The sequence below is a fragment of the Theropithecus gelada genome, chromosome 5 (genome assembly GCF_003255815.1).
Source record: "Theropithecus gelada isolate Dixy chromosome 5, Tgel_1.0, whole genome shotgun sequence".
Taxonomy (NCBI): Eukaryota; Metazoa; Chordata; class Mammalia; order Primates; family Cercopithecidae; genus Theropithecus; species Theropithecus gelada.
The window spans coordinates 54324508-54341166 of record NC_037672.1 but is presented as its reverse complement, the minus strand read 5'-3'; the positions used below and the strand labels follow the sequence as shown (position 1 = coordinate 54341166).

Here is a 16659-nt window from a genome sequence, read left to right as displayed (position 1 = left end):
TCAGCCTCCCCAGTAGCTGGGACTACAGGCACCACCATGCCTGGGTGATTTTTGTATTTTTTGTAGAGATGAGTTTCACTATGTTGCCCAGGCTGGCCTCGAACTTCTGAACTCAGGCAGTCTTCCTGTCTGGGCCTCCCAAAGTGCTGAGATTACAGGCATGGACCACCACGCCCGGTCAAGGTCATTAATTTCTACCCTGCCATCTCTCAAGGTGGCAAGAAATATCAAGTGAGCAGAAATATCAAAATAAGGTTATGTATAAAAAAAATTTTATAAATTTTAAGGAGTTGCCCAACTGAAAACTACTATTGCTAGTGCTAACCTCACACCGTGGTAGTAATATAAACTGCCCAGTATCTGAGGCAGATATTCACTGTGGATCTTTATTAGAGAGATACTCTGGACACTCAGATGGCATACCCAGGTGTAAGTATGAAACCGGGATTCTATTTGGATTAACTTTTTATTCCATTAGCAGGTCCTATAGTGCTGACTGTGTAATATAAAGAAAGCCATAGAATACAGGATTTATTTTTTAATTTTTAATTTTTTTTTTGAGACAGAGTCTTGCTCTGTTGCCCAGGCTGAAGTACAGTGGCGTGATCTTGGCTCACTGTAACCTCCATCTGCTGGGTTTAAGCGATTCTCATGCCTCAGCCTCCTGAGTAGCTGGGATTGCAGGTGCCTGCTACCATGCCATGCTAATTTTTGTGTTTATTTATTTATTTTTTTTAGTAAAGACAGGGTTTCACCATGTTGGCCAGACTGGTCTTGAACTCCTGGCCTCAAGTGATCTGCCCACCTCGGCCTCCCAAAGTGCTGGGATTACAGAGAAGAGCCACGGCTTCTGGCCAAAGTACAGGATTCCTTTAGGTTTGGTTTGCTCTTTTGCTTCGTATCTCCTTTTCACCTAAGATGGGTAATTAATTTGAAAAAGTTTATAAAGAGGCCTTAAAGAAGGGGGAAAAGGAAAAAGAATGGTGGCCACTTTGGTTAAGCTGCCAACAGGGAGCATCATAGAAGGCAATCGATGGGGGAGATTTTAGGCTTATTAGTGGAGAACTGGTCATTCTCTCTGCCCCTCCATCCACCTACTGCCCAAGCAGGAAGAAATGCACACAAAAAATGGCAACTCTTTTACTTTCAGAAATATTCTGCAATTGAAATTACGTTTTATCATTATGAGCATATTTCTATTTATTTAACATGCCCTCTGGAAATCTATTTGGAATCTCCTAACTACCCCAATCCATTTACATCTGGAGAATTCAGGCAGGCAGGGAAAATGATACAAATTTTTAATAGGTCAGTTCTATGAGAAGATACTTAGCTTTCTAGTGTTTGGCTAGGTTTACATGATATCAGATTGTCCCAGAAAGGAAACATCTGGAATGTGTCTAAATACAAGTGTGTCATTCAAACATTTGGTTCAAACTTTTTTTGTTTTTTGAGACAGAGTCTTGCTCTGTCACCCAGGCTGGAGTGCTGTTGTGCGATCTTGGCTCACTGCAGCCTCGACTCCCCTGGCTCGAGGGATCCTCCCTCCTGTGCCTCCCAGTTAGCTGGGACTACAGGCACATGCCATGGCACCTGGCCAATTTTTTTTTTTTTTTTTTGTAGAGACAAGGCCTCACTATGTTACCCAGGTTGGTCTTGAACTCCTGGGCTCAAGTGATCCTCTGGCCTTGACCTCCCAAAGTGCTGGGATTACAGGTAGGAGGCACAGTGCGTGGCCCAAAGACACTTTTTAATGTATATTTACATAATAGCAACAGCTGCAAGGACAAAGCACATTTTCAGGAGAAAATAATGGTTTTGTGGGAACTCCTTTCAGTGTTGAACATTAATTTGTCCCGATTTTGTAATTTCAGGGTGTAATGTATAATTTCAGCTGGAGTAGCTCCACACTGCTTAAGCATGATTCCTGATAGCGGTCATAAACTCTGTCTTCCAAGAACAGCTTGGTCTGGATGCCATGGAGTTTGTTTTTGCTGACACATTTGTCAACCAGGAGCTAGCTAACAACTTATCCAAAAAGCCAGGACAGAATTTTAGACCTAGAGAGGAAGGGAGGAAAGGGACAATTGAGAAATTGCTTTGTATTTTTAAAAGAGGCTGATTCCTCCATTTGGTGAAAAAGAGAAAAAATGGCACAATCCTTTGGTTTAATGAAGGATTCCATGGATCATTTGCGGAACGTCTCCGGTGGTCATCCATGCCATGGTTTCATTTGTTTTTTAACTTTCAGTTTGTTTTGAGTCCACTGATGCGGTTTCAAATGATCTGATGTGTGTTCAGCTGCTTTATTGCTGTGCAAGTGGGGCCAGTATATCTGACCACGAAGAAGAGAATATTCTAGTCCTGCCTACTTTCAGCATACTTGCTTGGACAGCCTCCCAAGGATGAGTTAGGAGCTTCTTTATGATTACTGTATCGTTTCCTGCCTAACCCATTGGTTCCTGTTTTCATTATAGACTCTCAAAATTTTTCTCAGCCAGCATCTATTTGATCTTGAAGAAAATGCTGCTGGAGACTGTGGATATGCACCTTAATTTTTTTTTTTTTTTTTTGACAGCGTCTCCCTCTGTTGCCCAGGCTGGAGTGCAGTGGAGTGATCTTAGCTCACTGCAACCTCCGCCTCCTGGGTTCAATTGATTCTCCTTGCCTCAGCCTCCCGAGTAGCTGGGATTACAGGTGCCCACCACCACACCCGGCTAATTTTTGTATTTTTTTTAGTAGAGACAGGGTTTTGCCATGTTGGCCAGGCTGGTCTTGAACTCCTAACCTCAGGTGATCCGCTCACCTTGGTCTTCCAAAGTGCTGGGAATACAGGCGTGAGCCACTGCGCCCGGTCTAAAGTCTTAGGTTTATAATAACAATGTGATGAACTTCCCTGGGAGAATTTATTTCTTCCTGTCTTGGGTATTTGGGCATATTCTATGGCTAATAAACGGATAGCCCACGCTTTCTGCTGCATATTTATTGTGTCTTGTAGAACCTGATAGTTCAAAAAAAATTTTTTTAAGTACCTTGAGTTTTCCAATTACTTGTTTATTACTTGGGCAATAAGGAATATAATTAAAATAAAAAAGAGAATTTCAAACCATTATATAATAACATTTTCTTTTAAATGGAGGATTTCTAAATTAAATATTAGGAGAAAGAGATGTAATAACAGAAGAAAGGAAATTTACCGGGATTGCAGCTGCAGTTCCCAAGATACACAGGAAAAAAAGCCCAGTCTTCATGCTTTCCAGATCTGTGAACCAAGAAGATAATTATCAGTGGTAGGGAAAAGTTTCCTCATGAAAAACTGAAAGCTAATCTTAGCAAATACTGAGCTTGATATTGTCCTTGGCATATAAAAGTGATTTCTATCTTTGTGGATTAATATGTCTGAAAAGACAGATTGATAGCAGTTCTTACTCAGTTGTGTACCTGTGAAAATTACTCCCTGATTTTTTGGTCAGGCCATGTTTGGCAGAACATATCTCTGTTTGTGACTGTACTTCTTTGAGTAAAGACACTGTGCAGATCTCAGGTCTTAAGATTTGTGAGTATTTATAATGAAAAAAAAATCACGAAATGAAGTAACGTGGTATGTCAAGTTTGAGTAAAAACACGCCGCCTGTTTAGTGGTAAAGAAACACATTCATTCAGTGAAGATTTTTAGTCATACAACACTGCACTGCCACAGAGTCATAGACCTAGAGGGCATTTATGTTCATCTAATACAGAGGTCTCTACTGGCAATCTGTGAGTTGGGGGTGGCCTTCAGATAGGTTTGGTTTGGTAGGCACTGTGCATTTTAAACCAGTATTTTATTTTATTTTATTTTATTATTATTATTATTTTTAGACGGAGTCTGGCTCTGTCGCCCAGGCTGGAGTGCAGTGGCCAGATCTCAGCTCACTGCAAGCTCCGCCTCCGGGGTTTACGCCATTCTCCTGCCTCAGCCTCCCGAGTAGCTGGGACTACAGGCGCCCGCCACCTCGCCCGGCTAGTTTTTTGTATTTTTTTTAGTAGAGACAGGGTTTCACCGTGTTAGCCAGAATGGTCTGGATCTCCTGACCTCGTGATCCGCCCGTCTCGGCCTCCCAAAGTGCTGGGATTACAGGCTTGAGCCACCGCGCCCAGCCTAAACCTGTATTTTAAATTCCAGAGGTTTCATGTCAAAATCTAAATTTCCAGTTTCTCTTGAACCATCTAACCTCTTAGCAACAACAGGCCTTGATGACAACAGTTGGCTGCATCTGCGTTGAGACCACTCTCTGTAAGGGATGCTGGCGTTTGTGCTAGATCTCTCACTTTTGTTATTTGCCTTTCATTTGAGTTTAGTTAGTTCCAAACGAACTCTTTAAGTTTAGAAATGAGACAAGTGAGGCTCAGAGAGGTTAAGTAAGTCATCTCCAGATGAACTCTGGGTCTAAGGCTTTTCCCACACACCAGTTATATTATTGTGGTTCTTGAAAGTAGTGGGCAGCCTACATTTTTTTGCAGGGTATCCCTAAGTCCGGTGGTCTGATCTCTAACTGGATTAGGGCTACAGTTTTTAGTATTTAATAGAGGTTTTATGGATCTCCCAGACATACTAGATGACTCCTTTAAATTATTTTTTGCAATCATAAACACATTCACAGTTTAAAATAAGACTTTGAGGTTTATAAAGAAACTAAGCAGTTTCTTCTGCTACTTATCCCAATATTTCTACACAATATGCTTAAACAGATATTTTAAAATATATTAAATATTACTCTAGGGATTTAATATTGCAACAACTATCACTTCACACACATGCACGCACGCGCGCACAACACACACACACACTCTCTTCTCTTCCTAAAATAATTTTATCACAATTCTTGTTTAAATTTTTATTTAACATTCATGACAGTGTAAATGTTCTTCACAGCTGAACCAAGTAGTAGTTTCATGTGTTGAACCACACTGACGTTTCTTTTCTTGAACAATATTTTGGTTTTGTTTTGATTTAGAAATTGCCTTCCTTTTAAAGCTTTTTACATACTTTTTTGTGCACCCGTCACTTATTCTTCCTGAATTTTCCAACAAAATTAAAAATTTCCTCTTAATATGGTAACAACAATAACAACAACATAGCAACATTAACAACCCCTTAAGGAAATCCCTCGTGTTCATTTCCCCCCTTGGAAGTCGCACTCCTAGAGTCTCAGATTTCTTGCTTCCTTTGGACTGGTGTATTCTAGGCTGCTGTGCGGCTTTTCTCCTGGGGTTCATACTTGGAGTCACCACACCTTGGTAATCCCCTTTGTCTTTTTTCTTCTGTTTGATTTCTTGCTGCCTAGGTCCCATGTATTTTTCTTTCTTAGTTTTCTCCCTCATTTTGATGAAGCACATATTCCGTAAGTTTCTTGAGAAATATACACAGGAGACAGAATTTTTAAGGTACTGCATATTAGAAAAATATCTGTATTTTACCCTTTACTTGGTACATAGTTTGACTAGATATAGAATTCTAGATTGGAATTTTTTTCTCAGAATTTTTTTTAAAGCATTGGTCTATTTTCTTATAATTTCCAGTGTTGCTAGTAAGAACTCTGATGTGAGATTTTCCCCCAACGTTTTTACAAACACAGTATTTTTTTCCTTCTTTATGGATGCTTTTACATTTTCACATTTGGCCCCAGTCTTCTGAAATATTACCATCTCTGCCTTAGTTTGGATACTTTTACATTTACTTTAGAAACTCATTAGGCCCTTTGAATTTGGAAATTTATGTATTTCTGTTCTGGGGAGCATTTCATGTGTTAGTTCTTTAATGATTTTTGCCCTTCTATTTTTTGTCTTTTCTTTCTGGAATTTATATTAGTTAAATATCAGAATTCTGGGATTGATTCTCCGATTTCAAATCATTTTTGCTCTTCTCTTCAATAGTGTGTCCATCATTCTGGGAAACTTTCTCAATTTTACCTTCCATCTCTCCCATTGATTTTTTTTTTTTTCCTAGAGATAGGGTTTCACCATGTTGCCCAGGCTGGTCTCAAACTCCTGAGCTCAAAGTGATCTGCCCACCTCAGCCCCTCAAAGTGCTAGGATTACGGGGATGAGCCACTGTGCCTGGCCTCTCTTATTGATTAAAAAATTATATTCATATACTTCATTTTCTTTTTAAATTTTATTTTTAAATTGACGAATAATAATTTTACATATTCATGAGGTACATAGTGATGTTTCACTACATATAATGTATAGTGATCAGATAAGGATAATTAGCATATCCATCACCTCAAACAGTTATTATTTCTTTGTATTGGGAACAGTGTCCTCTTTCTAGCTATTTGAAATATATAATATCCTACAGTGGTATAGAGCACTAGAACTTATTCCTTCTATTAGCTATAGTTTTATGTCCTTTAGCAAATATCTCCGTATTCCTTTCTTCCCCTCACCCTTCCCAGCCTCAAGTATCCTCTGTTCTACTTCTTACTTCTATGACATCAACTTTTTTCGCTTTCACATGAGTGAGAATATGCTTATATACTGTTAATTTTTTATTTCCTGTTGGCTTCTCTTTTTAATATTGTCCTGTTCTTTATTAGTGTGACATATGTTCTTGTCTCCTTGAGGATATTAATCAAATATTTTGAAAATTTCCTCTGCATCCTGCATTTTCTGTTTCCTTCTTGTTCCTTTTTTTTTTTTTTCCAGTTAGTTTGTTTTGATCTTTGTTTTTCATGTTGAAAGCTTTTCTCTAATATTTGACGTATTTGGCTGTCCATTAATACTTAGCAGTGAGTCACTAGAAAGCCAATTAGAACTTTATGGACAGGGCTTGGAGGGCTCCCAAAGAACAGTTCCATGGAGCATTGGAGGGTTCCAAGGAGCAGGAATCTGACAGTCTCGATGGGGCACCCCAAAAGTCATTCTCAGATATTTTAGGGAGATTTTCTTTTCTCTAGAGGAGAAATTCCTACCTCTTACCTTGGGAAGCAAATATAAACCTGGTTGCTAGCTAGCATTCTGTGAGATGAGTGAAGAGACTGGAGTTCTCAGTGCACACACTGATTTTTCACTTAGCCCTAGGTTTCTGTATGGCTCCACCTGCCACCTGACATTGTGCTTACCCTGAGTACAGAGCCAGAGGATAAGCTTTTTCCTGCTTGTGTTGAAACATGGAAGTCCTCTGCCTGTGCAGGCAGGAGGAAGGATCTTGAATCTAAGAGTTAATCTGATAGGCTTTCAACCAATACTCCAGATTTCAGCCTCTATCCTCACCTTGCCTTTCAAATCACCTGGTGCCTCCAATTCTGGAAACTTGCATGGGTTCTTCGGTGGGAATGGCTTCCTTCTTTGTCTATGGCATCCTTCTCTGCAGACTCTTAGGTTTAAGCTTTCCCGGTTCTAAGTCAGTCTTCCATCTTCTAAAGATGTGTTGACACTTATCTTCTTCTTTGTCTCCTCTTCTTTTATCTTAGTCACTGTGAGTCTATATTATTACTATTCTTTTCCTATCATTATTCTGGAATTTTAGCAGGGAGTGGCAACATATGTATATGTTTCATCTCCATTTAACAACAGATGACTTCCATTTCATATTTTCTTCATATTCTCCTTATTTTCCTCCATCATTATCATCATCATTTTTGGTGTGGCACATAGGAATTCCTATGAGTCTTTGGTTCTAACTCAGCAAATGAAGGTCCCCCCCCCCAACTTTTTTTTTGAGACAGAGTCTCACTCTGTTGCCCAAGCTGGAGTGCAATGGTGCAATCTCGGTTCACTATAACCTCCGCCTCCCAGGCTCAAGTGATTCTCATGCCTCAGCCTCCCAAGTAGCTGGAATTACTGGCATGTGCCACCATGACTGGCTAATTTTTGTATTTTTAGTAGAGACGGGGGTTTCGCCATGTTGTCCAGGCTGGTCTTGAACTCCTGGCCTCAAGTGATCCACCTGCCTCGGCCTCCCAAAGTAGCAGCAAATGAAGTTTCTATTGAAGAAAACGGGGCAATAGCATAGGCTTCCTCATCATATTAGGAACAAGAACACATTTTTACCTATCTCACTATTCAAATAACACAGGGTGGGCCACCTGTACCAGGCAACAGTGAGTTGGAAGAATGGAGAGTAAAGCTGCACATAGAAAGTGGTTTGGGATTGTGTGTGTGTGTGTGTGTGTGTGTGGTGGGGTAGGGGGTGGGAGGGTTGAATCAGTGATGTGGGGAGAAACTTAAATCATTTATAACCTTAAATAAACTAGTCTGGACTAATCAATTCCCAGTTTTAATGAAAATGACATGTACTTGGAGACTCAAGTATAATTCCTCTAAATTATCCCTCTGAAAATGACTCCATATAACAAGGAGAAATTTAGAATATTAACAATGGAATGCATGTTTACTTTATTTAGAAAGGGTAATGGCATATAAAATATACTTGAAATTTCTATTGCCATAGTGCTTTGGGTTTACCAAATAAATTTACAAATGGGATATTACCTTATTTGATCTTTACAACAACCCCAGGATGTGGCAGATGAAGAACAGGCCTAGAAAGCCTACAGTGTGACATGCTGGAGGTCACCGAGCTCTGTAGAAGGGGAGCTGGGATTGAAGCTAGATTTCCTGGCTCTCCTACTCCAGCTTTTTTCTAGCTATTTTGAAAATTCTCCATTTTACCTCTTACAGAAAAGGTGTAAGGAAGGGGGGCAAAAACTAAAAAAAAATCCCAAAACAAACAACAAAAAAAACCACTGGGACGAATTGAGATTTCACTTTGAGTTTGAGTTTTTAAAGAAAAAGTTCCAAACATTTTAAGTAGTAAGATGGTACGTACTTGGCAAAATGCACTTCCTTGTGTTGAAGGAAAAGGCTTATCTTAGAAGGTTGGTTGGATTACTTGATATCAAAAGTTTCTTTAAATAAAATATCTTATGGTCTAAACAAGGCAAAAAGTATAGGAATTCAATTTTCAATGAAAGAAAAATGTATTTAAGTAAAAACATGGAACAACCTCTCCCCGCTGCCCCAAACTCTAATACATTGAAAAACACCTTACAACGAGAAAAGCATTAAACTGTCAGGAGAGCTGGATTCTGTCTCTAGCAGTGTCCCTGACTGCCAGGAGACCTTGGGAAAGTCACTTGCCCTTTCTTAGATACAGTTTTCTCAAGTGATGAACCATGAAGAGTGAGACCTAGATGATCCTCTAGCCCTAATATTTTAGGATTCTAAAATTGAAAATAATTCCATTAATTTTATGAACCCTAAATTGCTGCTATCTTTTCCCTTTAAACTACTAAACCCACTAACATATATTCCATGATTTTTATTGTATTAAAATAAAATATTTTATATATAGTAATTCATGCTTAAAGTAAATATATAGACTCTATTATCGATGATAATTTAAAACATTCTATCCTGTTAGTGAATGCTAATTGCAAATAATCATTGAAAAATGCGGTTGCTTTCCTCTACATTTTAAAATCAACATTTACTTATTTATTCATTTATTCCATAAATATTTATTAGATTTGTGGAACTATAGTCACTTTTTATTTTATTTTATTTATTTATTTTTATTTTTGAGACAGGGTCTGGCTCTGTTGCTCAGGCTGGAGTGTAATTGCAATCATAGCTCACTGCAGCCTCCGACTCCTGGGCTCAGGTCATCCTCCTGCCTCAGACTCTGAAGTAGCTGGGGACATAGGTGCACACTACTATGCTCGGCTAATTGTTTGTATTTTTTTTGTAGAGATGGGGTCTTGCCACGTTGCCCAGGCTGGTCTCAAACCTCTGACCTCAAGCATTCCTCCTACCTCAGCTTCCCAAAGTGCTGGGATTACAGAGATGAGCCACTGTGCCTAGCCTTATGTTTTAGATCAGTATGTTATTACTATTCTACTGTTTTTGAAAACTATAGAAATACAAAATAGTATGATTTAGTACAGGGTTTCTTTACCTTGGCACTATTAACATTTTGGCTTGATGATTCTTTGTTGTGGGAGGCTGTCCTGTGCATTGTAGGATGCGTAGCAGCATTCCTGGTCTCTGCCCATTAGATGTCAGTAGCGAGCCCCCATCCCCCACCAGCTAGGGACAACCAAAAATGTCTCCAGACATTGCCAAATGTTCCATGGGGGGCAAAATCACCCTGATTGAGAACCATTGGTTTAGTGGAAGCAGAATGGTGCTTTCAGATTAGAGAGACATGCATTTGAAGTCTGGAGCAACATTTGCCATCTATAAGATCTTTGGCAAGTTACTTAGCCCTCTAAGCCTCAGATTCCCCATCTAAAAATGGGGATAACATCTGCCATGGTTAATTTTATATGTCAACGTGACTAGACCATGGGATGCCCAGATATCTACTTAGACATTATTCCTGCATGTGCCTCTGAGGGTGTGTTCTGAAGAAATTAGCATTTGAATTGGTAGACAGAATAAAACAGATTGCTGTACCCAATGTGAATGGGCATAATTCAATCCACTGGGGACCTGAACAGAACAAAAAGGCAGGAGAAGGAAGAATTCCTTCTCTCTCTCTGCCTATCTGTTTGAGTTGGGACATTGATATTCTGCCATTGGTCTGGGACTTAACACCATCAGCCCTCCAATTCTTAGGACTTCAGACTTGGACTAGAACTCACATCATTGGTTCTCAGGTCTTCAGACTTGAATGGGAACTATACAATTGGCTCTCCTGGTTTTCCAATTTGCTGACTGCAGATCTTGGGACTGGCTCCATTAATGTGAACTAAGTCCTCATTATCTATATCTATCTATCTACCTACCTACCTACCTATCTCCTATTGATTCTATTTCTCTGGAGAACCTTGACTAATAAAACATCTAATTCAGTTTTGTGAGAGTTAGAAGAAATGATACCTGTAAATCTGCCTGATACCTAGGAGATGCTCAATAAATTTTAATTCTTTTTTCTCTCATCTTCCAGATAAGTTAAGTTGTGATTATTGAATAAACAACTTAGATTCTCAGAAAATAATGTAATTTAAGTTTTGCTGTGAGGTCAGAAAAATTGTCCAGTAGAACATTAAAGTCCATTCTGGCCACACATTTAGGCTCCTTTTAATGCCAGGAGTGTTTCTGACATTCACCACACATAACAATGGAATTAGGCACATGGAATGCTACCCTATTTTCTTACAAATGGTACAACTTAAAGGGGAAGCAAGAATTAACAAAAGTGTTGTGCGTCATAAGGCTCATTTCTTTTTGACTTTGTTTGTTGCAGCAACATGCACAGCTAATTAAATTTGAGAAAATATTTATCTTTTAATCTGTCTGCATGATCTCACAAGTTCCCTTCATTTCCCTAAATCTAAATGTAGCTGAATGAATCAAAAGGAAAGAATGTCCAGTTGGTGAGGGCATGCATCACTCATTCATTTCTTTAAATTCATTCATTGAGTGCTTACTAGACACTGCCTAAGTACAGGGACATATGGTTTCTGTCTTAAGAGTTTCTGCATGTGGAAAATCTCAAATTGCTTTTCCTCTGGTCTCACACCACACTACCATCAACACAGAAGACTTCTGTGACCAAATGTGGAAGATTTTTCGTCATCAACATGCAAGCAATCAACTCTGCAGCAGGCACCAGCTGAGTGTCTTCCAAATGAATTCTGACACTGTGTAACTGGAGATAGCATCAGATCCCACAGGTTGAGGGCTCAGTCTCACAAGACATCTTCCCTTTCCCAGATATCAGTCACAAGATCAGGCCTCCAGAACTTTGGACTGACTGGTTTCAAGTTGGGCTTCCATGACTCCCTCTTTGGGTTCGATTAATTTGCTAGAGTGGGTCACAGAACTCAGGGAAACACCTACTTGGGTTTACTGGTTTATAATAAAGGATATTACAAAGGATACAAATGAAGAGATGCAAAGGGCGAGGTATGGGGGAAGGGGCACAGAGATTCCAAGCCCTCCCCAGAACACACCCTCTAGGAACCTCCACAGGTTCAGTTATCTTGTAATTTCTTCAAACCTTGTCCCCTTGGGCGTTTTATGGAGACTTCATAAAAGGATAGGCACCATTGACAAACACATAGAAATGTGTTTAGACAAAAAGGGTATGCTTTAGTCCTCAAAGGCTGAGTAGGGAAACCCCGCAAGGCCCATCTGTTCAGATTCTTTTTGGCCTCTTTTTTTTTTCCTTTGAGGTGGGTCTCACTCTGACTGTGAGGCCGGAGTGCAGTGGTGTGATTTCGACCTCCAGGGCCCAAGCGTGCTCCCATCTCAACCTCCCAAGTAGTTGGGGTTACAGGCGATTGCCTCCACACTTGGGTAATTAAATTTTTTGTTTTCCTGTAGAGACAGGATCTCCCTATGTTGCCCAGGCTGGTCTTGAACTCCTGGGTTCAGACGATTCTCCCACCTTGGCCTCCCAAAGTGCTGAGATTACAGGCATGAGTCACTGTGCTGGGTCTCTTCTTGGCCTCTCTGTGCAACATTCCTTCCTCCAGAATATGGAGCAGAACCCCTTCTGAAATGGGGGTCTTATGACCTACAATCTCACAAGGTAGGTAAAGGCAGGGGAAGATTAGAGTCCTGCCTTGGGGAGAAAAAGTAGCAGGTAAAAAAATAGAGGATTAGAGAGAGAGATCCTGTTATTCTGAGGTCCACTTGTGAGGCCTAAAGTGCACCAACATTATAACATTATAACAAGGTCTATGGGAGTTATGAGACAGGAACCATGGATGAAACATATATATGTGTGTATAGATACATATATGTATATAGATAAATGTATACATATATAGATACATGTATATAAGTACATAGATACGATACATATATACATATGTAGTATACATATATGTATATACTGTATATGTGTACCTGGAGATAGTGTCAGATCCCACAGGTTGAGGGTTATATGTATACTATATATGTATCTATATACTTATATACATGTATCTACATATGTATTATATACACGTATCTCTATATGTATCTATATACCCTAATAATGTATCTATAAATATATAACATATTTATATAAAATCATATAGTGTAATGTGATGATTACATAATGCAATGGAAAGAGAGATTGGAAGCATTTTTAAGTTAGGTAGTTAATAATAGCTAACTTTACTATGTCCTAAGTGCTTAAGTTCTAGGCACTACTCTAAGAGCTTTGCACACACATATTCTTTAAATCTTCTGAACAATTCTATAAGGTAAGCACATTATTGTAATCATTTCACTAGTAAGGAAACTCACGCATAAAGATCAAGTAACTTGTTTAAGGTTACACAGCTAAGAAGTGGCAGAGCAGATATTTAACAATTCTGTTTGATTTCGGGTCTGTGTTCTTAACTACAGTGTTCTTAACTACTGCATAGAGATGACGTCCAGAGAAGGTAATTCTTGATCTGAGATTTGAAAACTAATAAACAGTAGTTAGCTGTATGAAGGATGAGAAGTGTACTCTACAGGGTGGCAGGCAGCAGATGGGTGAAGTTGCAGAAGCATCGAGTCTCCAGGATGTTAATATTTGGGTCTCTAGACTGTCAATAGGGGAAGTGGGATGCGGTAGACAAGGCTCAAAAGCAAGCAGATAGCCATATTGTAAAAGTCATAGTGCATTAAAAAAATTAAAAATTCCAGCCATAAAGCTATAGGGACCCAAATAATTATTGTAAGTGTGTATGTGTGTGCATGCATGTGTGTATGTCTCTGTGTGTGTGCACACATTTGTGGACAGGGGTGATGATATAACCAGATTTGCATGTGTGACAGCTGTGTAGAGGACAGACCAGTAGCATGACCTGTGAGAGACAATTGTAACATCAAGGTGAGGTGATCAGAGCCTTACATTTTGGCTGTGGTCTTGGGAGTGGAGAAAAGAGGGATAGATCCAGGCTGTATTGGTTTGTGAGAGCTGTTTGTTACATTTCAAGAATTTTTTGAGTTGGTTGTTAAAGCCATCAATTAAAAATTAAATTACATACATGTATAATTAAATTAATTATATTAAAAACAAAGAAGGTAAATAGTAAAAACTCATCACTTCATAATTATTTTACTATTATCTACTCTTTTGAGGTTTTTTACATCTATTGTATCTGTTGGTGGAAATGCCATATGTGTTCCGCATGTCTCTTCCTGATTCTGTTCAGTGGTGTCACATTAGTAGCTTAAAATTAATAGCAACAGGAGGCAGAGAAACTGTAGGCATACAGGGGCGGGTCCCTGGCAAAATCCCACCTTCAAGCCGAAAAGCCTGAAACCCGCAGCCCAAAGTAAAAACTTCCATTCTCTCCCGATTGGTTCTTTCTGAAAAATGTCTTTTTACCAATAGAATATTGCCTTTTCCAAAACTACCTATGGCCTGCCCTGTCCCCATCCTGTGCCTATAAAGACCTCAGAACTCAGCCAGGAGAGGGAAGAAGCAGCTAGATGTCGGGAAGAAGCGCCTGGACATAGGAGAGAGGTGACTTGATTCAGAGGAGAGGGATCTTCCCTTTCTGTTCCCTTTCCAGCTCCCCTGTGCACTGAGAGCCGCTTTCATCACTGAAAAAAAAAACAAATCTCCACATTAACCATCCTTCATCTGTGTGACCTCTGTGAGACCTCATTCCTCTTGGGCACTGGACAAGAACTCGGACACACTACATGCAGGTACCCAAAAAGGCAGTCGCACTGGCCCTTTGCCCTTGCTGGCGGAAGGCAGCTGCCCCACATGATGAGGCAAATGGCTCACTGAGCTGATAACACACTGCTGTCTGCGACAGTGGAGCTAAAAGAGTATGGTTACATGCCGTCTGGGCTTGGGGTGGCAGGTGCCCACACCTGGACGCTGGTGAGGGGCCCACATGGAGTTTGCTCCTGCTGGTGCCAAAGTGGCCAGTTCCTGCCCTCGCTTGCTCAGGTTCCTGCACTCATTCACTTGCGCGATCCTTCCTGCAAGGGATTGAGCAGGGCGGGCTGAGTAAACAAGGAAACCCTGCTGCGAGTTCCATGAAGGGGTCATGAAAATATCCTGCATCAAAATCATTTGTGGTGGGAGGATCAATCACACCATGAAAACCATCAAGTGTCATTCACCTCTACCTCTCTCAGAGAATGGGTTTTTCATTTACCAAAACACAACTGGATAGTTCTAAGAAATAATTAAAAAAAAAAAAAAAAAGAACAGATAAAACTTAATGACGAATTAGATATTGTAGGAATATGAGAAGGAAAAGTCTTGAGTTATCACATTTCTAATTTGAGCAACTTAGTAAATGGTGGTATTAATTACCAAGGTGAAAGATTATAGGAGGAAGGTTTGGTTTTAGAAGAAAGATAGTGAATTAGTTTTGGGCTTGTTGAATTTGAGTAGAAATATCTAGTAGATACTTGGGTAAATAGGTCTGGAGGTAAGCATGGAGTTTGGGGTTACAGATGTAGTTTGGATGCTGTAGCATGAGCAGTTATTCAACCAGTTGAGCAGAGAGCTGGAGCCAGAACCCTGGGGAGTGAAGATCGTTAGGCACCATCAGAGGATGGGAACAGCTAAAGATACAAACAGTGAGAGAAACAAGAGTCACATGAGAACAGGGAAGTGTTAAATGTCACAGAGAGTTCAAAGCAAACAAAGTCAGGAAATTATCCATTGCCTCTGGAAGTGCAGAGGTTATTGAGGAGCTCAGGGAGAACCGTTTTGTTGCCTGGTGTCGTGGTGTCGCTGGATGCCAGCCTGCAGTGATTGGAGAGTGAACAGGCAGTGATGAAGTGAGGACAGTTAGTGTAGACCACTCTAAAAATGATTGGCTGTGCAAAGGAGAGTAAGGTAGTAGCTTAAAGGGAATGTGCAGTTACAGGAAATTTATATTCGTATTTGAATGTGATCATTCCGATTCCCTTCCCTTTCCTTCCCTTCCCTTCCCTTCCCTTCCCTTCCGTTCCCTTCCCCTCCCTTCCCTTCTTCCCTTCCCTTCCCCTCCCTTCTTCCCTTCTTCCCTCCTTCCCTCCTTCCCTTCCCTCCTTTCCCTTCCTTTCCTTTTCTCTTTTCCTTTCCTCTGTCTTTTTTTTTTTTTTTTTTTTGAGACAGAGTCTCACTCTGTTTTCCAGGCTGGAGTGCAGTGGCGTGATCCAGGCTCACTGCAACCTCCGCCTCTTGGGTTCAAGCGATTCTCATGCCTCAGCCTCCTGAGTAGCTGGGATTACAGGCATGCGCCACCAAACCCAGCTAATTTTTTGTATTTTTAGTAGAGATGAGGTTTCACCATGTTGGTCAGGCTGGTCTCAAACTCCTGACCTCAGGTGATCCACCTGCTTCAGCCCCCTAAAATTACTGGGATTACAGGCATGAGCCACCGTGCCCGGCCCCAGATTTCCCTTCTATGCTGGACAGGTAAATAAGGAAAAATTGAAGATAAAGGGTAAGAGAGGAGATATGGTAAACAATGATGACCCCCAGTAAACCGCACCTTCTGGGCTTCATTTCCCTATGACATGGGCCTTAACATTGCTTTGACCAATGTGACATTAGCAAACATGATGCCAGCAGAAACTTGGTAAACCTTTGCACATTGGAGTTTTTCCTCTGGGTGGAAGCTATCAGCCGTGCTGTACAAAAGCTTGAACCAGACTACTGAATGATGAGAGACCACGTGCCCAGAACCTTGCAGGATAACAGACCCTCCTGGATGATTCAGCCCCAGA

At 40.4% G+C, this 16659-nt stretch overlaps 1 protein-coding gene across 4 annotated transcripts in view; it reads right to left on the bottom strand.

The window, feature by feature from the left end:
• The window catches only part of SPARCL1 (SPARC like 1), a 57390-nt gene that overhangs the window by 23058 nt on the left and 17673 nt on the right, over positions 1 to 16659 (bottom strand). Inside the window, exons 2-3 of one of the 4 annotated variants that reach the window (XM_025384890.1) lie at positions 8816 to 8917; positions 3198 to 3262 (exon numbers count right to left, since the gene is read on the bottom strand). In XM_025384890.1, coding sequence (XP_025240675.1) covers positions 3198 to 3251 — 54 coding nt within the window. In that variant the 5' untranslated portion in view covers positions 3252 to 3262; positions 8816 to 8917. Of the gene's footprint in view, positions 1 to 805; positions 914 to 3197; positions 3263 to 3901; positions 3907 to 8815; positions 8918 to 16659 lie in introns of all 4 variants that reach the window. The other 3 variants (XM_025384887.1, XM_025384891.1, XM_025384888.1) reach the window with 3 other exon arrangements.